Below are 26,551 nucleotides of genomic sequence, written 5' to 3'. Positions count from 1 at the left end.
AAGCAAAATAAATGGCGCTCCACTAATAAAAAGGAGGTGCAAAACCTTAAGTGGAATACATGAATGAAGTAAGTTTATTTAAAGACTAACATCCCAACTTGGGAAACTCCTAATAAATTCTAAACTCTTCAGAATTATAGAACCTTGATATTTCTTTACACCTTTTATAAAAGATGCCTTTTGACTAGGGCTAAGCAAGCAGTGTGTATACAGACAGAATTGTGTGCAAGTATACACACACCAAATGCACTAATAATGAAGAAAAGAGAACAAAATGAATTTCAAACGTCGAATTCGGGAACCTCCTCGAACTATTGCTTTTTTCAAATGGCTGGACCAACGATTAAACTTCAGCCAAGTTTTTTTCTTAAGGTCTTCCATATCATTAAAAACAACGCATGCCAACTCTGACTTTATAAATCTAAAATTCAGTGATCTGCACAATTTCTGAGCCTGAAGTATTGAATTGTGACTCATCTATTTTTCCCCCATTTTCCTTCTGAGGTAGAGTTACCAATCCAATTTTATCACGACCATAGATATTTTGAGCTAAACCCCATAATCTTTTCATAGAGTAAAAATAATTTTTATGAAAAAAGAAAACAGGCTTCCCAGGCCATGGCACATAGATATATTTACAATTTTTAATGTAATAATTAAAAATGGTATTGAGTTTGTATTTTAAAAAACAGCCCAGCTGTATTATTCTGTCACCAAGAATTATTAATTGAGGATGCTGTCAATGCTGAATTTTATAGTTCAGCTTCACAATCCCATCCATGATGAAGAGTTAATTCTCTTACGGTATACAATATACTCTCACAACTTTCAGCCTTCTCTTAGACATGCCCCAAATGAGCAGGATGGATATAAAGAATGTAATTCATTCAAACAACTCCTCCCTGTTCTGCCCCCTCCCCTCACATTCCCCTCTTCTCAAAAACATCTGAAGTATGAAAGTTGTCTTTAAATAGGAAAGCACCACAATCTATTAACACCACATATTATCTTTAAACTTAAATATTTTAGTGATGTCTTGGACATCAAAATAATTTCTTAAGGTGGACTCTGAGTATGTGGGTCCAGCCCAGGTCTGCAGTTTGTGCAGACATAGAAAAAAGAGGAACTTTAAATATTCAGAAAAAGTTAACAGGCTAGCTTTAAAATACTGCTGGAAATTAAATTTCTTCAGAGTTGGCAAGCATGGGCTATTGATCAAAATATGAATTAAGCGGATTTACATCAAGAAAAAAATAAATCCATGTTATGTGCTGTGAAATTTCCATGATGCCTTTCAAATAGGCTGCTCACAATTTTTTTTTATAATTCCAAATCACTCGATTTTTGATGGAAAAAAGAATACAGATGGACTGTGTTTTACCTATGTGAAAATCACCAATCCATTTAAAATAAAATCCAAGAGGGCATATACAGTCTAATCAAGTCATCATTTTCCTGGTTAATAAGAACTACACTTTACACAAAATACTTTATCAGCAGCTGTTTTCATCAAAAAAATCAATAGTTTCACAGTTGAAAAAGTTACACATTAAAATATTTTACAATTCATTATATATTCACCAGGTTCCCATTTTCTAATAGGCTTTTAATATAAAGCAGAATAGAAGGGAAAAATCTCAAAGTTGATTACTTTGACACTAAGTTTTACATAGGACACTAAGAACCACAAAAAGCTTAGGTTCTGTTGTAAAATAGCAACCAAATTCCATTCTTCTTTTAAAAATCCAATTAGAAACATCTTTTTTAAAAAAACAAATTCCACAATAAGAGTAACAGATTTCAAATTAACAGTAGTCTAAAAATCTTCAAAATAAATGGTTTTGTATAGCTGAGAATATGGTAGAAAGTGAAAGCATAATTTTCGAACAGTCATTTCTTACTATAGTGTGTTTAAAATTATTTTTATTATTTTCTTTAGACTTTTTCTCAAAACAATTATTCAAGGAAATATTTCTTAAGTGGCCCAATAAAACTGCAGAGCCAACAGTCAGTTACACCATATTCAAGGACAAGGATAGTCAGCTATAGATAGGAACTGTCTAAACCGTGGGAACTGATCTCTGATACTGAAGTACCCAGAATTGGCTACATTATCGCTGACTTGAAACAGATCTTAGTCACCCATGTAGCATTTAATTCAATGTTTGGTTCTTTGCCTCATTTCTTTCTTAGGTCACAATCTATAGTCTTTATAGAATTTGTCTACATTTCTTCTAATATAATTTGGTTGTAATAACTTTTGAAAATAAATGTAAATGATGAAATCGGCCATATGGTTTGTGCGTGTTAATAGTGGAGAGGTTCTGGGAGAAGGAGGGGAGACAAGTATCTGGACTGATGTGATAAAAATGTAAAAAATGGTATAAATTTTGTGCAAGGAGGCTCAAGGCATTTTTGGCACTCGGGTAAAACACAGTTCTCTGTTAAATCTTCAGTTTCTACCATCAAAGTTTCAGATTTGTACCATTTTACTGAGTTTTCCTATAATTTAACCCTGATATTGAAAAGGCTGGGATGTTAGTATCAACTGCCTATATCTAAACAACACAAAATGTTAGTAAGTTTTAATAAGTTATGAAATCTTCTATAACTGCAAAATAATCTTTCTGGTTGCCTGCTTAAAACAGAGTTTAAATTCTGCTTAACTACTGCAAGACAGTTTGCAGAAGTAAGTTCCCTTAATCTTCAAATTTATTTTTCTTGTTGGCAATATTATATACATGCTTTAGTGAAATACCTAAATTTCCAATAATTATGCCCTTTAAGGGATCTAAAATAGCCAGATATTAAGAGTATTGGTATTAGAGTCCCTTGTTCACTACTCAAGACTTCAACTATAGGTAACAGATTTCATAAATGAATATTTTTAAAGTGATGTTGTTTTACTACAGTATACAATGTTCACTCTTTATAAAGTTGTTTTCCAATAATATGCCTAATATAAAAAACTGTCAATAATTATTGCACTTTTTTGATGTGGCACCTGAACATCTAAAGCTAATTTCCTAGGACATTAATCATTCATTTCAAATACAGAGTAAAATATCAGATTCTAGAATGATGACTAGCAGTAGCCTCTACATCTTGGGTTAATGTTTTTCAAAATGTTTAAGATATGTCCTGTGCTCAAATAGTATTTAATAAAGTTGGAGAGTTAACTCTGACTCTGACTACTTGGGAATGAGACATGATCTTAAAATGGTTTAATGTTCTACTTTGGAGATATGGATAAATAGTTTAAAAAGGTAAAAATTTCATGGTTTCTATTCCCCCATATTTTAAAGTATCATTCATGAGTATACTTCAGTAAAGGGGTTTAAGGAATCAGGAAGATAGTCTAAATTGTGTTAATTTTGGTAACTAATTTCATATGATTGAGACATTCTCAACTACAAAAGAGAATGGAAGACGGGGGATTCACATAAGAAATAAAAGGAAAGATGAAGTTTTATGTTTTCCTTAAGTAGTTATACACTGGGTATTGGCATAAATGGGATAGTGCCTGAGCCTCATCTACAGACCAAGAAGAAAGCTGACCATGCTGCTATGAACAATAAAAAATTTGGGGTGCAAAACAATGCATGACTATGGGACAGATCATGTAAATAAAGAATATATATTAATGATAGTTTCTATAATATAAATAGCCTTTAATAAAAAAAATAATCTTTTTAATAACATTAATACTTCTATTTTCTGGAAAACATGCATGAAAAATGTATTCAGTTCAACTGCAAAAGGAGAAAAAAATCAACTTAAGGTGAATACTGTACAATTCTGGAATAAGAACTATTCCTGTTCATTCTTTTTCTATGTTTTTTTTTTTTTTTTTTTTTTTTTTTTAACTCTGTGGGAGCCCAGAATTTCCCTGGGAAATAAAATCCTTTAAATACTGTCCAGAAAAAAAAAAAAAAAAAAAAACCACCTTATAACAGGTCTCATTTGTGACTGCTTCCAAAACTGCAGATAAGACCTCAAATCATCAAAAGGTTTGATTTATTAAAAAGAAAAAGTCTCTGGTGAAATCTCAAGAGTCCCTTCCACCCCAAGCATTTTTCTTCATTAAACAAGGAGTCAAAAACCCACTTCAAACTATAAATTGAACAGCAATGGAAAAATAAGAAATTTTCATTCTTTTCCAATCTTAATGTAATTTAACATAAACTCCAGTTTACTTACACCTAAAACAATAACAGCTTTTGTTGTGTCCACATTTCAAAACATAGAACATTTGCAAGACAAAAAAAACCATCATTTTTCCTTCTCCATCATTTCTATATATTTTGGGGATTTTTGTTTTGTTTTTTAAAAAAAGATACAAACAATCTTCAAAGTTTACCTTTTTGGACTTAAGGCATAACATGAAATTGCGCATTATTCTAAAGCTTAATTGTGAAATGAACTAGTTTAAGTGCTATCAAACCCTGTTTGCGTTTACATTAAATTATATAGTATTTTATTTCTGTTCTTGCTGTAAATTCTAATGCTGTTCATGGATTGTGCAATTCCTATGCAATCGGTCTTTGCCTGCTGATAGTTATTAACAGTGCAGTGTGGAATCCAGAGAGTGAGCTTTCATTTTCTCAGTTATCTTTTCAGTTCAATGCATGCTGTTTAATTGTGTGGAAGATCCAATCCATTTTTGTTGTCCAGCCACCATGATGTGCATCATTCATTTGTTTCATGAAATATTCCAAAGCCTCTTGCTCAGTTTTATCTAAGGCTAGGGTCTTTCGAATGTATGCAATGTCATCAAAAGATTGTAGTTCTGGCATTCCAGAGCCAAGCATCATTGAGAAAAGATTTATGAAGAGATTGGCATGCTGTCGAATAGCTAGATAAGCCTTGTAACACATCTCCTGAAACCTATAAGTAATAAGAACAGTTTGGTTAGTATGGAGCAAATGATGTTAATACCTTCAGGTCTTTGCTCAAATGTCACACAATTAGAGAGGCTTTCGTAGACAAAGCTATAAAAAATAGTATTCCTCTCTCACTTACCTTACCAACATCTTTTGATTCCCTTTACCCCACTAGAATATAAACTTCATGAGAATAAAGACTTTTTAAAAACTGCTTTATTACCAGCACCTACAACAATGCCTGGCATGTCAGCAGTTTAATAAGTATTAAATGTATGAATTGGTCCATACTAAATCCTTTTGTGCTTAAGCTAGAGTCAGGACTGAGTTATAGACAAAGCAGAATTTTATAGAAGGTTGTAAAAAGTACTTTAAAGTCTGATATAGTCTAATGAGATACCATAAGGTGAGTTATGAATAAACAAGGTGATTATGGTTGACGGACTTTCATCAAATTGTATGAGCAAAAAATGTCATACTAAGCACTATACATTATTTATCAATATAGAGGTGGAGTCCAACTATTTAAAGCTCAGTAAATAAAAACATTTAATGTGTTATGAAGTTTAAGGGTTACTTTCTTTTTAGACCTTAATTAGTTCAACAAATTAAATTGTATTCCCTTTCCATCTTCCTTCACAGCATCACACAAATAAACACAAAAAAATAAAAACATTAAAATAGTTTGTCACTCAACAAAGTAGGCATGGAAGGGACTTACCTCAAAATAATAAAAGTCATATGACAAACCCACGGCCAATATCATACTGAATGTGGGGAAAAGCTGAAAGCACTCCCCCTGAGAACTAGAACAAGACAAGGAAGCCCACATTGGCATCCAAATTGGAAAAGAAGTCAAACTATCGCTGTTTACCAATGACATAATCATATACCTAGAAAACCCCAGAGTTCTCCAAAAGACTCCTAGATTTCAGCTGGGTGTGGTGGCTCACTCCTATAATCCCAGCACTTTGGGAGGCCGAGGCGGGAGGATCACCTGAGATCAGGAGTTCAAGACCAACCTGGCCAACAAAGTGAAACCCCATCTCTACTAAAAAATACAAAAATTAGCTGAGCATGGTGGTGCACGCCTGCTACTTGGAAAGCTGAAGCAGGAGAATTGCTTAAACCCAGGAGATGGAGGTTGTAGTGAGCTGAGATTGCACCACTGCACTCTAGCCTGGGCGACAGAGCAAGACTCTTTGTCTCTCTCTCTCAAAAAAAAAAAAAAAAAAAAAAAGACTCCTAGATTTGATAAATGAATTCAGTAAAGTCTCAGGTTACAAAATCACTGTACACAAATCAGTAGCACTGCTATACACCACCACCAACCAAGCAAAGAATCAAATTAAGAACACAAGCCCTTTTAGCTTCAAAAAAATACCTAGGAATATACCTAACCAAGGGGGTATCTTTCCTATTCAAGGAAAACTACAAAACACTGCCAACATCATTTTTCACAGAATTAGAAAAAAAATCCTAAAATTCATATAAAATCCACCAAAAAGAGTCTGAATAGCCAAAGCAAGGCTAAGCAAAAAGAATAAATCTGGAGGCATCACATTACTGGACTTCAAATTATACTAGAAAACTATAATTACCAAAACAGCAGATACACACAAAAGTAGACACATAGACCAATGGAACAGAATGGAGAACCCAGAAATAAAGCCAAAAACTTACAACCAACTGATTTTAGACATACAAAAACATAAATTGGAGAAAGGACATCCTATTTAATAAATGGTGCTGGGAAAACCACCTAGCCACATGTAAAAGAATGAAACTGGATCCCTGTCTCTCACCTTATATAAAAATCAACTCAAGATGGATCCAAGACTTAAATCTAAGACCTGAAACCATAAAAATTCTAGAAGATAAACTAGGAAAAACTCTTTTGGACACTGGCCTAGGCAAATAATAAATGACTAAGATCCCAAAAGCAAATACGACAAAAACAAACAAAATAAATGGGACCTAATTAAACTATAAAGCCTTTGCATAACAAAAGAAATAATCATCAAAGTAAATAGATAACCCATAGAATGGGAGAAAATATTCGCAAACTATGCATCCAACAAAGGACTAATTTCCAGAATCTATAAGGAACTCAAATCAGCAAGAAACAAAGAATCCCATCAAAAAGTGGGTTAAAGCCGGGCGCAGTGGCTCAAGCCTATAATCCTAGTACTTAGGGAGGCTGAGGCGGGTGGGTCACCTGAGGTCAGGAATTCAAGACCAGGCTGACCAACATGGTGAAACTCCGTCTCTACTAAAAATACAAAAATTAGCCGTGCGTGGTGGTGTGTGCCTGTAGTTCCAGCTACTTGGGAGGCTGAGGCAGGAGAATCGCTTGAACCCAGGAGGTAGAGGTTGCAGTGAGCTGAGATCATGCCATTGTACTCCAGCCTGGGCGACAGAGTGAGACTCCGTCTCAAAGCAAAAACAAAAATGAAAACAAAAAAAGTGGGCTAAGGACATGAATAGACAATTCTCAAAAGAAGATATGTAACAACATGAAAACATGAAAAAAATGCTCAACAACATTAATCATCAGGGATATGCTGATGATTTCCCTGATGATTAATGATATACCACCTTACTCCTGCAAGAATGGCTGTAATTAAAAAGTCAAAAAACAACAGATGTTGACATGGATGTGGTGAAAGGGAACGCTTATACACTCCTGGTGGGAATGTAAATTAGTACAGCCTCTATGGAAAACAGTATGGAGATTTCTTAAAGAACTAAATGTAGATCTACCATTTGGTCCAGCAATCCCTCTACCCAGAGGAAAAGAAGACATTATATCAAAAAGGCATCTGCATGCATATCATATGTTTATTGCAGCACAATTCACAATTGCAAAGATATGAAACCAACATAAGTACCCACTGACCAATGAGTGGATAAAGAAAGTGTACATTTACACCACGGAATACTACTACACCACAGAAAAGAATGAAATAATGTCTTTTGCAGCAACTGGGATGGAGCTGGAGCCCAGGAATGGAAAACCTGAAAATACACTATGTTCTCACTTGTAAGTGGGAGCTAAGCTATGGGTACACAAAGGCGTACAGAGTGATATAATGGACTATGGAGACTCAGAAGGGAGAAGATGGGAAGAATGGTAAGGGATAAAAAAAGTACATACTGGGGGCAAAGCACACTACTTGGGTTACAGGTGCGCTAAAATCTCAGACTTTACCACTATTTAATTCATCCATGTAACCAAAAACCACGTGTACCCCAAAAGCTATTGAAATAAAATAAAATAAAAAACAAACAAAAAATAGTTTTTGTTAAAGTGGTAAAATAACTTCTTTTATTTTATTTATTTTGATACAGGGTCTCACTCTGTTGCCCAGGTTGGAGTACAGTGGCGTGATCATGGCTCACTGCAACCTCAACCTCCTGGCCTCAAGTGATCCTCCCATCTCAGCCTCCTGACTAGCTGGGACTACAGTGCATGCCACCACGCCTGGCTATTTTTAAAATTTTTTTTGTAGACATGAGTTCTCACTGTGTTACCCAGGCTGGTTTCAACTGCTGAGCTCAAATGATCCTCCAGCCTCGGCCTCCCAAAGAGTGGGATTACAGGCATGAGCTGCCACACCCGGCCAACATTTATTATTTTGAAATTGCTTGAAAAATATTGATTGTTTCTAATAGAGCAGCCAGAACTCTTTATTTTGTGTTTTTAATTTCTCAAGCTCACCTCTCAAATTCTCTTGTCTTTGTGCATTCTTGGGCTCCTTTACTAATCACTATTAAGAAATCCTGTGTCAAAACAAATGGCACACGTTCTCGTTTATAGCCAAATTTTTTCTTCTTGTGATCCAAAAAGTGTCCAAAATCTATATGAAACAGCTTTCAAAAATAAGAAATTATGTTATAGTTTGACATATTCAGATACAAAATGTCTTGAATTAATAAATTAAGAACACCAAAAACATTTTAAACAGAGAAAACCATTACTTGTCCATCGTCTTTCACCATGATGTTACTATTGTGACGATCTCCAATTCCCAGAATGAAGGTAGCGACACAATATCCAGCACATGAACGTGTAAACAGGTCAATGGCTGCATCATATCTACAAAGAAGAAGTAAACACCTCATGAGTAGTACGGAAATATAGAGTGCTTCAGGCCAACTTGAGAAAAAAGGGTACAAGCGTCTATTTAAACAATGAAAACAATCACTAACAGGGAATAAGGTAATTATGTCCAAAGATTTTGAGATTGTGAAGTTTTCATGGGTTTCTAAGGAAATTTCCAGATGTTCCCTGACCAAAGCGTAATTCTTATTATAGTGAAAAAATACCATCTCATTAAAATTATTTTTTCTAATCATTTTAACAATGAATTAGAAATAAAATTTTGAATGTGCAATATTCATTTGTTTAAAAAGAATAAGCAGTAACAATACATTTTAGATAATACATAAAATGAATGTTTAAGATTTTACCAAATCAAAAGTAATTATAATCATTTAAATCCATTAATGTCAAATATTGCAAAGGCTGAGCATAGTTTTTTCCATAGAAAGTACAATTGTTTTCTCTGGTCTAAGTCAGAGGAATACACAAACACTGACAGACTCATCTAACAAAAACTTAGACTAACATAGGAAGAAAGAATAATACAACTCACATTTCTCCTTTGTTCTTGTCTTTGAGCCACTGATGTAGAGTGTGGCTGTTGAACTGCAGTGCACCTTTCAAGCCGCCTTTGCACTGAATTTGCATAATAGTGTGAGAATTTCGCACCACCTCAATAAGTCCCACACAGTCACCGATTGACAGACAACCATAAGGTAACATTCTGAAAGAGGAGCAACACATTTACAATTAAATGATGGAATTTTAAAATAGCAAATATTTTAATAGGCCAAAACATGAGTATTTTATTAGTAAATTTGTCATGCATGACCTTTACTGCCTTTCCCCAATTTTAATTTTCTTTTTTATGGTGTGATAAATATACTCCTGGAATAATCCTCAAAATTACCTGTCATCATTTATTATAACCTTCAACTGAGAAGGTGCTGAACTTTTATCAGAAAAGCATTAAGAAAATTATTGTGGCAATTAAAATTTTACATTTATGACTTTAAAAATATGGGTGAATTTAAAGATGTTTAATTGACATCGAAATAAAACTATAGGGCAGGAGATCTCAAATTTTTGGTCTCAGGACTCCTTTACACTTGTAGAAATTACTGAGGACTCCAAAGAGCTTTTAGTTATGTGAATTACAACTACTGATATTAGAAATTGAAATAGGGAAAGTAACAATTTTAAATAGTTACTAATTCATTTAAAAGCAACAAACCATGACATGTTAATATAAATAACGTATTTCATGAAACAAGAAAATGCATTTAAAAAATGTAGTGAGAAGAGTGACATTCTTTCACATTTAAACATGTTTTTAAATGTCTGGTTTCATAGTACACAGCTGGATTCTCATATATGCTTTTGTATGCAATCTAATGCAATGTTTTAATTGAAGTATATAAAGAAAATCTGGCCTCACAAAGATAGGTAGGTAGAAAAAGGAGTATTATAATAGACTTTTCAGATAATTGTGGTATTTTTCTTTGATACTATTCCAAAACTTGGTAAGTTTCTTAAGTTGCAATATGTAATCTAAAACCATATCAATAAAATTTTCATACTCAGTTACATTAAAATCAATTTGTCTTTCTTGCCTTTTAATGGATCTTTTACCCATACATGATTTTATAGTATCCTGCGCATGGCCATTTGTAGATGTTCCAAATGTTGATACTTTTCATTATACTATACTGAAAACCACAATTGTTAATATAACCAAGAATCTCATTAGAAAGATGTTAAGTTTAGGGACTCTATTAGGTTCAGTGGCAGATACTGAAAATTAGAATTTTCAAAATTCTAAGTTTGAATTTCTAATGAAATTTTTGTTGCAAGCTTGAATTTTATCATTGGCAACAAATACTGTCACAGTTGTTTTCGTCAAAGAGACAGGCACATATTGTTCATTTTTAAGAAAATGTCTGCCAAATATCCATGTCTGAATAACCATAGCTTGCCTACTAGTTATTTTTTAAGTAAAAATCGTGTTCCATCAAAACAGCAGCTAGTTCAGCTCACAACTCAAATAATCTCACAAATGTTTCCCTTTGATACAACCATAATACTTGGGGATGTGACACAAATGCTTTTTAGGATACCTCTCACTTATTAACATAGAAAATTAAATAGGACATGTAGTCAAGGGTGCAGATGTGAGGATTTAAAGAGACAATGAAAAAAAGCACCTAACATTCAGATTGACACGTGAGTATCCAAAGTTTGGTTTTCCTTGCTCTGTTCTTCTCATAAGCTACTTTCCACTCTTTCCACCTTTCCTTTACTTCTTAAATTCCTAATACAGTCTATACTTATTTTCATTTTCTTACTTAATTCCTTGTAGCCTAGCTTCTACACCTACCATTCTAGTGAGTAAACTCTTAAAGATAATCATGAGTCATTAAATTCAAGTGCTTTTTCACAGACCTCATTCTTTTAAACCCCTTGAAGCCCTTGGCCCTACAAATTGTCAATCACTTCCTCTAGTACTCCTACTTCTTTTGATGACTTCTCTTACACAATCTTTTCTTCTACCTGCCCTGGTAAATAGGGAAATTTCTTAAGGTTGTACTCCTGCTCATTCTTTCTTATTTTATGTTTTTATCACTGTTGAACATGCTCATAGTTCAAAGAATTCAATTGTCTTCCAAGTCCTGTTATTAAAAAAAAAAAGCAGGGTTAAAATTAACCCGATTATGAATTATAATTTTGCCAAGTATAAATAAAAATGCTGTTATGATTTTACTTAAATAATTTTAATCTCAAGTTAAACTTGAAATAAAATTTTTACTTACATTTACTTGTTAAAAAATATTCAGAAAATATAAGACTAAAAAACCGTTAATAATTCTAATCATCTTAACTTTAGAATCTTTTTTGCAAAGTCACTAATTTACAATTAATGTAATTAACTAGGGTTACATAGTTACCTCCTTTACTCTTTCTTGGCTCTACAATCTTTTTTACAGTCTATTCCTTTGGGGGACGTGGTAGTAGTGGAATGTGGATCTCTCACGACACAGGAAATAATACCAAAAAATGAAATTAGATTCATATAACCTTAACCGTCTTTGGAAAGCAGCAAGGGTTAAGCAATGTATCACGAGTTACGAATCTGAAGTTGATAACAGTTTTGTGCCTTAGCATATCACTTGAAATGTCCACTTTCTTCTTTCCAATACAAAGGTACTACTATTTGTCAGTGACACATTTTTGTATACTAGCTACTCTTAAAATTTATAAGAGGCAAACAAATAAGCCCTTGTCTGGTGTTACCTGCAATTCCTACTAAATGTACCCTGTTGTCACAGCTAGACTTGACTCTATGTCCACTTATAGGCCAAAGTACTTTGGAGAGAGCGGGCTTTGCCTGAATGACTATGGATTTGCAAAAAGACAAGTAAGATAAGGAAGAACATTTTAGAAGCAACAATGACTAGGAGAAGATGAAGCACAACAGAAAACTTGGTGATAATACTGATACTGTGGAAAGTTGGGTAGAAACCAACAGACTGGTAAAAACTCTAAGATTAGCTGGTTGCATAATTTTGCTGAAAAACTGATTCCAGTATTTGAGGATTTATACAACTTTAGAATTAGAAAATTTCTATTATGAAACTTTCTTTTAAACTCTTAACTTCTGAATGAAACCAGGGGTCTTGTGTGTCTCCTTTGTCTTGTTCCTAATGGTCACACTCCAGAGGCAGTTGCAGAGTGTTTATTAGCTTCTTAGCTCTTTTTACTTAGCTGAATATAATTTAGCTATTCTAAGTCAAGTAAGAGGAGGATATGTCAAAGTACTATAGTGTAATCAACTATTGATAATTACTACTGCATACATTTCTTTTTAGATATATGACTCTATATGCTTCTGTAATTATTAATAGTTCACTTTTTCAGGATAACTTTCAACATACAGGTTGCCTTACTGGTTACCTACCGAAGATCAAGACCTTGATTTTGCCAGATATTTTCCATAATACGAATAATTTGAAGTGTTAGCATATCTTGCCGTAAATCTGAAATTCAAATAATATGTATCACCATTTAATGCCACAGATGCAAATTTGGGGATCACGCCATCACATGGTTTTCAAATGAAAAACAAATACAGCTATATTTATCTTCAAAAGAAACTACAGGAAAGCAATATTCTGATTCTTTTAAAAAAATGTATAAATGAGTGTGTATGTCCACTCAAAGCCTTTACATAGCTTTATTAATTTATAATTTTTTGAGATGGGGTCTTGCTACATTGCCCAGGCTGGTCTCAAACTCCTGGGCTCAAGTAATCCTCCAGAGTAGCTGGGATCACAAGCATGCACCACTACAAATGGCTCTTAATATTCTGATTCTTAAATCCACTTTTAAAGTCTTTGCATAAACATATTTGAATAACAATGTAGGATAAGTGAGCATGTATCTCATAAAAATTTTTAATTAAAGCATTTATAGTAATTATTTTTCTGAATCCTTAAATTTGAACATATGTTTACATTAAAATATTGGGATCAACAGAATTCACTGCTGAAATGTCATTTCCTATTGAAAACCCATCCATGGATCCTCCTTCACTCCCCTGATAGCCTTTTCCTCCAAATAAGTACCTTCTTTTATATGGTTCCTAAGCAGATTACACTTTTCCTTTGTATGCTTGTAATTTCATTTTTATAATTATTTATTTAATGTCCCTCTTTTCTCTGTTAGGCTGTAAGCTCCAAGAGGGCAGGGATTCTGTTTTCTTCACTGCTAAAACCCCAGGGCCTAGCACATAGAATATTTATGGAATGAATGGATACTCACACAGCTAAGCAAATGATAATTAGAAACTGATTAAAAAAAAAAAAAACCAAAACAACAACAAAAAATACTTCTCTACACAGGTCCATGAGAGGGGGGGTTGAGGCAGGGAATAGGAAAAAGAAAAAACAAAAAACTGATTTCAGGACTTCTGATCTAAGCCTAGTACTTCTCTTCTTTTCATTGATTATATATGCATATTTCAAAGGTCAAGATATCTGATTAATATTATGTATTTTATCACATGTATGTATTCCTTAAATGGCTTTCAATAGTTTTCATGGTTCATAAATATCCTGGGTATAAAAAGATAGCTAAATTCATGCATCGTAAGCTCATTAATACTCTTCCTTACCATCCCCATTTTTAAAGATGATCTCATTGTTCTGAAACAGTAACTCTGACATGATGTCTGGGTTCTCCCAATTCAACCACAGTGGCCTTTTTGCAGAGGACATAATTCGACACTCTTCAAGCCTTTAAAATATTTAAAAACTTTATTAGGCACCTTTACTTTATTATTCCTTTACCCTCAAATTTATTTTAAAATATAAATACCATACAGCTTTTTGAAGTGTTATAAAGATTTAAAACTTTCTCAATTTTTATTTAGGAATCCATTTCTAAGGAGTATAAAAAAATACTAAGTTTTAGAAGTTATATAATTGCATATGAATTTCCAACAAATATATAGAGATATACCATTAGTTTTACAGATAATTACATTTCCATTTCTTATCCTATGATAACAGAAATTCTGGCCATAGAAGGTTTTAAATTCTATTATTTAAGTAGTAAAAACTCATTCTGAATAAAGGCAGTACTGAACTTAGGATAATTTACTACTCTTATTTTGAGGGTAGGAGAATGACAGCGAGAAGCATAGATTATTGAACATTCTAATTATAATAGACATTTTGACTTTTCTCAAGATTTTATCCAGAAAAGGTATTTATTTAAATATATCAATGAAACCCCCAAGAAAGTACCTGAGATTTCCTAGTTGATGAGCAGGGTTTAGAGGAGATAGAAAGCCCTGCAGAGCATCCATGAAATCTGGTCGCCTCATTTGCTCAACTAAAAACTTCATCTGTACCTGATTTAAAAAAAGGATAGTAACAGTAAGAAACTGACTTAATAAAAGGTAAAACTAACTGCTAATCTCTTTTATACATGAGAACCTCAGTACTGTACAGTCTCTGAATCTACATCCTAGACTGGCTGCCTTCTAATTAAGAGGGTTTCTACAACAACAGAGCAGCAACACTCAGGGACAGAAGCAAGACTGGCAGCACTGTGTACCCCTTCCTGTAAGAAGATGAAATCTACTTGGTGATAGTGGCAATGCTTTTGGCTGTAGAGCAGGGCTAGTCAATTATGGCCGGCAGGTCAGCTGCCAGTTTTTGTAAGTTAAGTTGTATTAGAATACAGCTATACCCATTCATTACATATTGGCTACTTTTACGAGAATAGCAAGAGTTGAATAGTTAAGACAGAGACCACATGGGCCTGCAAAGTCTAAAACAGTTACTATCTGGCCCTTTAAGAAAATTTGCTGATCTGTGTTCTCGAGGAAAAACTAAGGAGACCATGTTGTATTAGCTTAATAACCTTACTTTTAGGCTTTTAAGAAAACACAGCATTCATACTCTCATTGTTAGGTAAAAGTGGTCTAGTGAGGCTAAAAGAAATTGTTGGGAAAAGGACTTATAAAAACATTTGTTACATGGAGTCTCATATTATAATCAGGTTTTAGTATGTGGCTACAAAACAATATCTCTTTTTAATCAATTCAAATCAGAGCCCAGACTGCTGAATTATCACGCAATAGCTGGGATTTTATTTTAGGAAACCTTCACCTTTTGAAAATATAAAATGTGAGTAGGGGGAAAAAGTGGTTAGGAGCCAGGAATTAATAATAAATTAATTTTCATGCTGGAATTTAAATAATAAGGTTTATTTTTCTTCTTGTTATATATAAATGGTTAGAAAATCTAGTCATCACTGACTAGATAGCTCTTGTTCATGTAAAGGCATTTCTATCACTGACAACTCTAATAGCACAGTGCTTCATGTATTTTATCACTCATTGTTAGGACAAAACACAAAGCCACTCAAAGTAACTGCTCTTGTTTCTATGACTGCAATCTTGGCTCCCTATCAAAATCTCATTTAAGCCAATAATGATCTGAGTAATGAATTTCATGTTCCTAATTAATCCACTGTATCATAGCCAATTTGTGACATAAAAACTCCAGCTTAGAGGAAATGCCTATACAGATGGTCTCCAACTTAACGATTTTTCAACTTTGTGATGGTGTGAAAGCAACATGCATTCAGTAGAAATTATACCTCAAATTTTGAACTTTTATCTCTTCCTACATGCATTCAGTAGAAACTATATGTCAAATTTTGAACTTTTATCTCTTCCTACGCTAGTGATATGCAAAACAGTATTTTCTTGAGATGCTGGGTAGCAGCAGCCAGCTGCAGCTCCCGGTCAGCCATGCAGTCATGAGGGTAATTGACCAATACTCTACAGTGTACTGTGTGGCCAGCATATTTTGGATACTGTGTTTTGTGTTTTCGCATCCCAACACATCTATAAAATGCCCATTTTTGCCTTTAAGATATTTTCAACTTATGATGTGTTTATCAGGATATAACCCTATTATAAGTCGAGGGACATCTGTATTTACAAATGTATCTAAAATTTAGTTTCTTTTTTCTTAGCTCAGTTACAATATATAAATACAATAAATTTTGTTCTTCCAAGGCAATCTAGTCCCTTCTTGCCCACAAATTCCAGTATCAGAAAGAGTACAATTATTTTCTAACATCCTATATTTGAATTTATATATCACACTTCAATAAAATCAACTCATACACTGTATGACATTTACATTAATACAGTAACTTTCTTTTAAATTTTTTTTTTCCTTCAAGTACTAGTAATGAAGATGTTGGAAAAATTCATTCAGTACTGCTAACTTACATTCTCTGTCCTTTGGGGACTCACTAATAAACGATTTTTTTTGTTTTCATTTCACTAGAGGTGAGGAATGAGCTTCCTTTTAAGTGTAAGAGGTGGTGAATTTAGGATGTGGTGGATTGGATTGAATAAAGATTAGGGTGTAGGAAAAGGTCATAAAAAAGTTTACATTGGGCTAGACACAGTGGCTCATGCCTGTAATTCCAGCACTTTGGGAGGCCGAGGTGGGCGGACTGCTTGAGTCCAGGAGTTGGAGACCAGCCTGGGCAACAAGCGAAACGCTGTCTCTACTAAAAATAAAAAAATTAGCTGGGAGTGGTGGCATGCTCCTATAGTCCCAGCTACTCGGGAGGCTGAGGTGGTAGGATGGCCTGAACCCAGGAGGTCAAGGCTGCAGTGAGCCGAAATTGCACCACTGCATTCCAGGCTGGGCAAAAGAGCCAGACTCTGTCTCAAAAAAAAAAAAAGTTTACGTTATATTTCCTACTCTTAGTTATACTAAGCTAGACTGCAGATGACTAGAGTGTGTGATATATTTACTGAGTGACTCGAAATCCATTTTAAACTTGGAAATGTAAAAACTAACTTCTTTCCACTCATTTTCAGGGTCATTACTGAGAGACAATAAATGACAGAATAAGGAAATAATCACTGTAAATACTTAGGGACCTGAATAAGAGAAAGGAAGGGAAAGTAAAGGGATCTAACATTTATTGGGCACTTTCTATGTTCCAAGGATTGTGAAAGGTTCTTTGCATAACTCATGTAATTTAATTCTCACAATGGCCTTACGAAGCAGGTACTATTTCCATTTTACAGACAAAGAAAATGAGTCTTGAGAGCCTACATAATGTGTCTAACACTACACAGCTGAAAGGCAGTGGAACTTGGTTCCAAATCCTAATATGCTTGATTCCAAGGACCATGATCTGTATATACACTGAGCTTCTAAACAACTCTGCCCCATTGCAATGAAAAGAGTCTCAAACACAAACTAGAGTACACACCTTTTGTGTTTCATCCTTTTTCTCCTGTTTGAGAATGTCAGTTAAGTTAATGAGCTTTTCCATTGCCTCGACTTGCCTATTCAGGTGCTTCAAATACATCCCACATGCACGACAATAGGACTCCAAAAGCAGGCCAAACCTCTGGCTAACTGTTTTATTGTGCATCTCAGATCTAAAAGAATCATGCAAAATTAAAAATATATATATAATAGTCTTAACTGAGTATACAAATAATCTTTGCTGAACAATTTAAACACTCATTTTCGAAATCCAATAAATGTTGCAATCACACTAATAACAAAATTATTCAAAACCTGTAATTTAGAAGCAAAACCAGTATGAGTTTCAGGTAGTTCCTGAATATGTGATTAAATAAACATCTAGTTTTTAGATTTATTTCAACTAGTTTTCATTTACTAATCTCAGTACAAGATATAAAAACATGAAAAAAGGAAATTGAGTACAAAAATAATCAAATGAAGAGGGAGGGAACAAAGCGCTCAATGAATGCTATTTGATTCTTCTGACACACGCCTATGCTTCTTGTTTTCAACTTAACTTCTGGGTTCCATTTTTAAATTTTAACACTTAAAAAATCATATTAGATATAAATCTTTCTAAATTTATGCAAAATTATATGGTTTATGATCTGTAACTTTTGAGTACTAGATATATCACATTCTACAAAATATTTTTTATTCTTAATTAGCTTGTTTTTCAATAAGAACCATAGGAGTTTGACATTATTTTTCTGAATTTCAAGGTAAAACATTTTTTTCTTTTTTTTGGGATATTTTAATCCACACACACAGTGAAACCTACAGCAATACTCATCTGGACCTAGAAAATTTTACTTAAGTAGAACAAAAATCTTTAAAAATATTTCAGCTCTCATTCATGACTAAAATTTAGTTTTGAATTTATTACTTTTTAAATTTCAAAGAGCAAAAGTTGAGAAGCTCATCACTGGTACAAAATACTTTTAGTATGGAAAACTCTTCCAGCCAAACATAAACAAAAGTATACAAGTAATACATATTTGTAAGTCTATTAAGAAAGCAAGTAATATGTACCTTAAGAATTTAATGGGAAAATAATTAGACTTACTTTAAATGCCAAAAGAAAAAGTGCCCAATCCTTTGATTAGTCAATGCTTTCTTCAGTAAAAATCTCACAAGCAAGTTATCCAAATATTGTTCATATTTTAGGACCTAGGTGATTCAAAAACAAAAAACAAATCAGGGTCAGTTTCTGCATGGCTGAGCTAAAGAAAATTTTTTCAGAAAGAAAGTGGCTATTACTGGTCATAAATTTTTTTTTTCTAAAGCATAAAACTAGTTAGTGCAAGTTTTTAAAAAGGAAGTTGTATGGATCTAGAATAAATTACTATTTTAATTAAACATTATTTACTATTTTACATTATTTTACCTGTACTAGCTGAATTAAATACTGAGAAAGTTTGTCATCTGTTAAATATTTTTCCAAGCACCGAACAGCAAAACCTCGAACCATAGGATCTGGGTAATTACAGTCCAGAAGTTCCATAGCCTGTTCAGGTTTGATTGGAGGCCAGTCTTTTACCAAGCAATACATCTGTATATGAGAAAGACAATAAATCATATTTAAAGGGGAAAGACAGTTGTGAATGAGCCATCTAAAACACTGCCTTAACTTCTGATTTTAAAATTAGTTTAGATAAATAACCTCCTTAGAATTTACAGTTCTAATTAGTTTTATCTGTGGAAATAATGTTAAGGGTATTTTTTCTACACTATATTACTATTATTAGTCTATTTCATTTCTTTTATTTATGCAGACTTTCTGAGAGAAAACAATTTAAGTGACATACCAATTTGTACAACAGTTATCTAGTATTCTCAAACATACATTTACCTGGGCTACTTCATCTCTAGAATTCCATTTAACAGACAGAAGCAATTTGGGTAGAATTTCGGGGATAGTTACACAATAGTGTCTGTGTGGGAGAAACAAAATAAAAATAAACACTCTTGCATGCTATTCAAAAGGTTTACATGTCTAACTTCTCAATATGCAATCTGTAAGAAGTCCCAAACTTCTTACATTACTAGCCTTTTTAAAATTCAAAGGACATCAGTGCTTAACACTACAGTTGGAAATATATTTACATACATACTTAGGCACAGTTATAATGGCAAAGAACACAAAAGGAAAATGCAAATGGATTATAAAGTACTTAAACTTAGTTAATAGTTAAGAAAAATTATGAATATATGTTATACCACTCTTCATATAGTTCATATTTTTCATCTACTTATGCAATATGAATGAATCATAGAGTCACCACTTCTACTATGATTACTGGACAAAATTTATGTCTTAATGGACTTTCTGCAGAAATGCACTGCAACTGGTTTATTTAAGTATACCAGTATCACCAACAGCAGGGTAGTTTCTTCATAAATGAAAATAAGGCATTATACTATTTGAAGAAACGTAAGAAAAAAGAAAAATGAAAGGGAAACCCTAAAAATTATAATATCTAGACCAACTAAATCATATCTAAATTGACCTAAAACTACTATTTTAACAATCCTAAAGAAAGTCGTATCAGGAATTCAGAGTAAGAAAAAGCATTTAATGTGCCAACTACCAATGTAGTATGATTTTCTACAAGTATCAATTTACAGCCATTGTTTTTAAAAAGGCAATGTTTATAGTTTAAAAATCATGTAAATTCTACTTTATTTATTCTAATAGGTATGGTAAAAATATACCGAGATCAGCAAAGTCAGTTATTTTTTCTGCAATAAAGAAAAAGAAACAGAGAATCTCCATTTCAGCACTTACCTGTGGCTCCACAGAAAATCTTTCTCCTGCTCAGTGATTTCAGAGAGAGGATCTCGTGTAGAAATTGCTTTGAGCTGTTCTTTGTCATTTTCCCTTAATTCATTGTCTCTAGCTAGCCTGTTACTCTGTAAAATAAAATTATATCTTATGTAGGTTTTTTTGTCATATTTTCCCCCTCTGGATTCACGGATGATTTACAAAAAAAGCAAATAAATTTTCAATAAACTTTACATCGCTAATTAACTGTTGTAAAATAATTTATTCTCATTGCAAGACTTTATTTTCAGAGACAGGAAAGAGCCAATCCAAGATATAATATTTGTGGAACAAATCCAGTAATTTATTTGGTTAATATTACACCAATCACAGAATAGTAACTGCTGAAGTTAGCCAACAACAAGACCAGATTAGGATACTAGAGGATGGTAGTGAACAATTTACTTTTCCTCCTGACGAGGATCTTGTTAACTTATCTGTGAATGTTTTTGATATAAGAGACTAAGAAACACTAAAATAATAAAAATGTAAACTCTTTCATGTCCTTTGCCTAAACAAATCCTTATGATCACTGCAAGGCTTTCAAATTTAAAAAGTAGAAATCAGTAAGAAAAAAAGAATGAAAAACACCCCCATTAAAACACTGTATCCTGAATATTAGAAAATTAAAAATAATTTTTTTTGTATAATTCCAAGCAATGTATATTCCCTGCAAATAGATATATTAACTGTGTAATGAACAATGAGTACATATTAATGTATTATGCAAAACAAATATAAACCCCTTAGGATGGGTTACATATATTTCTAAGTAGCTAAAAATGAAAGCAGACACCCATGCCACCTGGTTTGTATGTGTTTATATGCTGTTAACTTATTCAGCAGGATGAAAAAATATTACTGGCACATATTTGTTCAAGTATTTATTAAATATGTACTATGTACCTTGTTTTGTTCTTGCTGTTGGGATTACAAAATAGTAAAAGACTCTGCACTTACAGAGCCTCAGTTATAGTGGGAAATCAAATAAATAAAAATATTGGAAAATTGATATAAGGTACTCTGGATGATGTAACAGAGAATGATTGAGAACACAGTATTTGTGATTCAAGTAACAAGAAGGAACCTTTATCCACACTACTTAGGGAAAGACTATTGCAGATGGAGAAAACACTGAAAGCCTTCCTCCCACCCCAGAAATAACTAGTTTGGTGTGAAGGAAGAAAGCCAGTGAGCCTGATGGGCAATAGACAAGGGAGAGAAGAAATGTAAGCTGAATTCAGACCACATAAAATTTGCAGGCCAGTGTATAAAGTTGGGATTTTATTTTTATTGATAGCTATTTAAAGAATGAATACCTTGATTTGATTTGTACTTCATAAAGATTATTATGGCTTCTCTGTGAAAGGAGGGAGACCAGTTAGGAGGTTATTGCAATAGTCCAGGAAAGAGAGAATACATACTCAATCCTCGATTTACCAGGAAAAGAAGTTGCTACTGTTTATTTACTTATTTTTATTTGTTTACATTTTAAATGTAAAATAACTTAAAGAATAAAGTGATGGGGAAAACAATTTTATTAGACATTTTAATAAGAATTTAAATATTATAAAACCAAATTCTTATCTACATTTTTCTGGTTTTGAAGATAAATATATCATTGTCAAACTAGAAACTACATTGTCAAAATGCAATATTTTTGAAAACTCTTGACGGCTCATAACTGTTGAAGGAAGGGCCATCTTTTTTCCTCTGTAACTGCAAAACATTACTACTCTATAAATACCAATCAGAATGAGTCGCTCAAGGAGTTATTTTATTTCTACATCATCTTTTTCCTTTGTATACACAGTCACATTTGTATACACAGCTACTTTCAGCATTTGTCCATTTAAACAATGTATCAGGTAAATTGTTAAAGTAGATTTAGAGGTTCAAGAAAATTAAAAAAAATTTTTGGTGCATATAGGAAAAGATGAAAAGAATATTGTAAAACATGAGGCTGTTCAGGTTCTTGTCACAAAATACTGTGTGATGAAGTCATTCTGGTGGAATGACTAACTGAATGTGAATACAAATGTCCTTTTTGTCTTTAGAAATACTACCAAATTTCCTTTTTGTTGTTAGAAATATATTCTTTACTCATCATTACTTGAGTTTGAGAAGACTTAAGATAACTAAGAGACAGTTTAGGTACTGTCATCTGACATTTCATTTATATAATAAACTTCAGCATGATTAGCATTTAGAGTAGTGGTTATCAACTAGGGTGATTTTATGTCCTCCTGACCTCCCAGGAACCTTGGCTAATGTCTGGAGACATTTTTGATGGCCATAACTCAGCAGGATGGCACTACTGGCCTGCAGTAGGGTAGAGGACAGGGATGCTACATCCTGGATTGCACACACAGAACGGCTCCTACAACAAAGAATTATTTGGTGCAAAATGTCAATACTGCTGAGGTTGGGAAACTGCTCTAGGCTGCTACTATCTATCTGCATTCATATTACGATTTCTCTAATGCTTGTGAAATATCTTCCTCGATCAGTTTTCATCTGTCATCATTCTGGGTGAAAAGTGAAAAATTCTGATTCTCAAGTGTCCAATGAAAGCCTAAAAGAAACCAACCAACTAAACAAAAAAATTACAAAGACAGTGTCTGCAGATTTCTTCTATGCTTCTGGAAAGATGATGCAAGACACTGGGCAATGCAATAAGAAAACTGAAGGATGATGTAACGTGATGATTTACTTCACTATTTTATCATCCTTCTAGGCTATTCTATCCTTCTTTTATATTTTCATATTATTTTAGTCTTTTTTTAGCATAGTTGGAAATAATGAATATGGATAAAATAATTTCTAGAATGATGAAATAGTAAAATATTTAAGATACAGAAAAACTAAGATCCCATGTCGTATCTTAGATTCACAAGTTTCCAATAGATACAAATTGTAACTGAAAAATAGAAGTTTTATTCTACTATAAAATAAGCAGATTTCTTTTCTTTGAAATAAAAGTTCTTTTAAGAAAGAATAGTCATCAAATATCAATCCTTACAAAGAGTTAGAATTGTTCAAAAAATAAAGTCATATATTTTAAATTATATATGCAGAAAAGATAATTCATTTTCCAAAAAGTAGTGGTAAATGCCTTACTGAGAACACAGCTATGAATCAATAAATCAGGATTCCTAAGTGCAATATACCAGGTCTTGGTGCTGCTGTTACTGTTAATGGGATACATGTGTTTTGGACTTCTTGGCCCAAAATTAATTGGCTGGTTTATCTATAGCCAACAAGGCCAAAGAAAAAGTAATACATTTGGAAACACCAATGAACACAAACATCTTCTCTTGGCATTGACACCTTTGCCCTTGAGAAATCAGGGAGAGTTAATGGTTCCTGAACCTAGTTATACTGTGGTTCCAAAGCTATGGCCAAGATTAGACAACCAGATCAATATTTAAATTCCACCTTATATACACTCTTTCCTGGGGAACCTGGGATAACGTGGTGAAGACCTGCTGTTTTCTCTGCTTCCAAGCTTAACTAACAATGTATTTATTCAGGCGTACCCTGTATTATTGTGCTTTGCTTTACTATACCTCACAGATATTGCATTTCCAACAAACTGAAGGTTTGTGGTGGTATCCCTACATAAAGCAAGTCTCCTGGCACTGTTTTTCCAAATGCATGTATTCATTTTTTATCTCTGTGTCACATTTTGGTAATTCTTATAATATTTTAAACTTTTCATTATTATTATACATTATGATGATCTGTGATCAAAGATCATTGATGCAACTGGGGGGCACTATGAGCCAATTAAGATGGTGAACTTATTCGATAAGTGTTGTATGTTCCGACTTCTTCACCAACCAACCCTTGCTCATCTTTCCCCCTCCTCTCAGGACTCTCTATTCCCTGAGACACAACAATATTGAAATTTGGCCAATTAATAACCCTACAATGGCCTCTAAGTGTTCAAGTGAAAGGAAGAGTGCCGTGTCTCTTGCTTCATTCACATCAAAAGCTAGAAATGATAAAGTTTTGTGAGAAATGCATGTCAAAAGCCATACAGGCCAAAGGCTAGGCCTCTGGTGCCAAACAGCCAAGTTGTGAATGCAAAGGAAAAGTTCCTGAAGGAAACTAAAAGTATTACTTCAGTGAATGAAGTATAAGAAAACAAAACAGCCTTAATGCTGAAATGGAGAAAGTTTTAGTGGTCTAGATAGAAGATCAAACCAGCCACAACTTTTCCTTAAGTCAAAGCCTAATCCAGAGCAAGGCCGTTAACTCTTTTCAATTCTATGAATATTGAGAGAGACAAAGACGCTGCAGAGGAGAAGTTTGAAGCTAGCAGAGGTTGGTTTAAGAGGTTTAAAAAAGAAGCTGTGAAGCAGCAAGTGCTGATGGAGAAGCTGCTGCAAGTTCTCCAGAAGATCTAGCCAAGATAACTGATGAAGGTGGCTACACTAAGCAATAGATTTTCAATGTAAACAAAAGAGTCTTATAATGGAAGAAGATGCCATTTAGGACTTTCACAGCTAGAGAACAGAAGTTAATGCCTGGCTTCAAAGCTTCGGGCTGACTCTCTTGTTAGGAGCTAATACAGCTGGTTAACTGCAATGGCAGGTTTTGAGAGGACTGACTCCAAATCTGAAAGAAGTTCTATTGTGGGTAAAATGCTATCAAATAGCATCACATGCTGCAGAGAAATCTTTCATGAAAGGAAGGGTCAATCAATGTGGCAAACTTCATTGTCGTCTTAAAGAAATTGCTGTAGCCAGTCTAACGTTACTTCAGCAACCACCAGCTTGATGAGTCAGCAGTCATCAACACTGAGGCAAGACCCTCCACCAGCAAAAAGATTACAACTTGCTGAAGGCTTGGATGATCATCAGCATTTTTTAGCAGTATTTTTAAAGTATGTACATTGTTGTGTTAGACATAAAGCTATCACACACTTTACAGATGACAGTATAATGTGAACAGAACTTTTATATGCACTGGGAAACCAAAACATTTGTGACTCTTTTGTGATTTTTGCTTTAGTACAGTGGTCTAGAATCAAACTCACAATACCTCAGAGGTATAGCTGTACTTCAGTCTCAACTTCAAGGTGACTATCTCAGAGAGGTCTTTCCTGAAATATATATATATATATATTTGCTTTTCCCCACAAATCCTCAGTTAGTTATTCTTAGCTCACTATTGTTTTTCCTTCCTGGCACTTAACATGATTTATACAGCTGACCCTTGGACAATATAGGGGATAGGGGCACTGATCTCCTGTACAATTGAAAATCCATGTATAAATTTTGACTCCCCAAAAACTTAACTACAAATGCCTACTGTAGACTGGAAGTCTTAACAGAAACATAAACAGTTGATTAACACTTATTTGGTACATATGTACTATACACTATATTCTTGGAATAGAAAGACAGTGAAAAGAAAACGTCATTAAGAAAATCATAAGGAAGAGAAAATTCATTTATAGTACTATACTGTGTTTACTGATACTGTACATTGATGCTGTCTTTTGGCCGGGCATAATGGCCCACACCTGTAATCCTAGCACTTTGGGAGGTAGCGGAGAGAGGATCACTTGAGCTCAGGAGTTCGAGACCAGCCCAGGCAACACAGTGAGACCCCATCTCTCTCTCCTGTTTTTTGTTTTTTGAGATGGAGTCTCACTCTGTTGCCCAGGCTGGAATGCAGTGGCGCAATCTCGGTTCACTGCAACATTTGCCTCCCGGGTTCAAGCGATTCTCCTGCCTTAGCCTCCCAAGTAGGTAACAGGCATATGCCACAACGCCTAGCTAATTTTTGTATTTTTAGTAGAGATGGGGTTTCACCATATTGGCCAGGCTGGTCTCGAACTCCTGACCTCGTGATCCACCTGCCTCGGCCTCCA

The 26,551-nt window shown here is 33.8% G+C and overlaps 1 protein-coding gene across 4 annotated transcripts in view; it reads right to left on the bottom strand.

The window, feature by feature from the left end:
- Nucleotides 1-2,456: 2,456 nt before the first annotated feature.
- The window catches only part of LOC105489973 (phosphatidylinositol-4,5-bisphosphate 3-kinase catalytic subunit alpha), an 87,964-nt gene continuing 63,869 nt past the window's right edge, over nt 2,457-26,551 (bottom strand). For all 4 annotated transcript variants that reach the window (XM_011755149.3, XM_071091285.1, XM_011755151.3 and 1 more), the window contains exons 10-21: nt 20,632-20,756; nt 19,696-19,777; nt 19,231-19,395; nt 18,910-19,013; nt 17,803-17,974; nt 14,793-14,899; nt 14,159-14,280; nt 12,944-13,022; nt 9,542-9,712; nt 8,865-8,982; nt 8,605-8,756; nt 2,457-4,887 (exon numbers count right to left, since the gene is read on the bottom strand). In XM_011755149.3, coding sequence (XP_011753451.1) covers nt 4,617-4,887; nt 8,605-8,756; nt 8,865-8,982; nt 9,542-9,712; nt 12,944-13,022; nt 14,159-14,280; nt 14,793-14,899; nt 17,803-17,974; nt 18,910-19,013; nt 19,231-19,395; nt 19,696-19,777; nt 20,632-20,756 — 1,668 coding nt within the window. In that variant the 3' untranslated portion in view covers nt 2,457-4,616. The remainder of the gene's footprint in view (nt 4,888-8,604; nt 8,757-8,864; nt 8,983-9,541; nt 9,713-12,943; nt 13,023-14,158; nt 14,281-14,792; nt 14,900-17,802; nt 17,975-18,909; nt 19,014-19,230; nt 19,396-19,695; nt 19,778-20,631; nt 20,757-26,551) is intronic.

This window comes from Macaca nemestrina, chromosome 2 (genome assembly GCF_043159975.1).
Source record: "Macaca nemestrina isolate mMacNem1 chromosome 2, mMacNem.hap1, whole genome shotgun sequence".
Classification (NCBI taxonomy): domain Eukaryota; kingdom Metazoa; phylum Chordata; class Mammalia; order Primates; family Cercopithecidae; genus Macaca; species Macaca nemestrina.
This window is presented reverse-complemented; position numbering and strand designations above follow the sequence as displayed.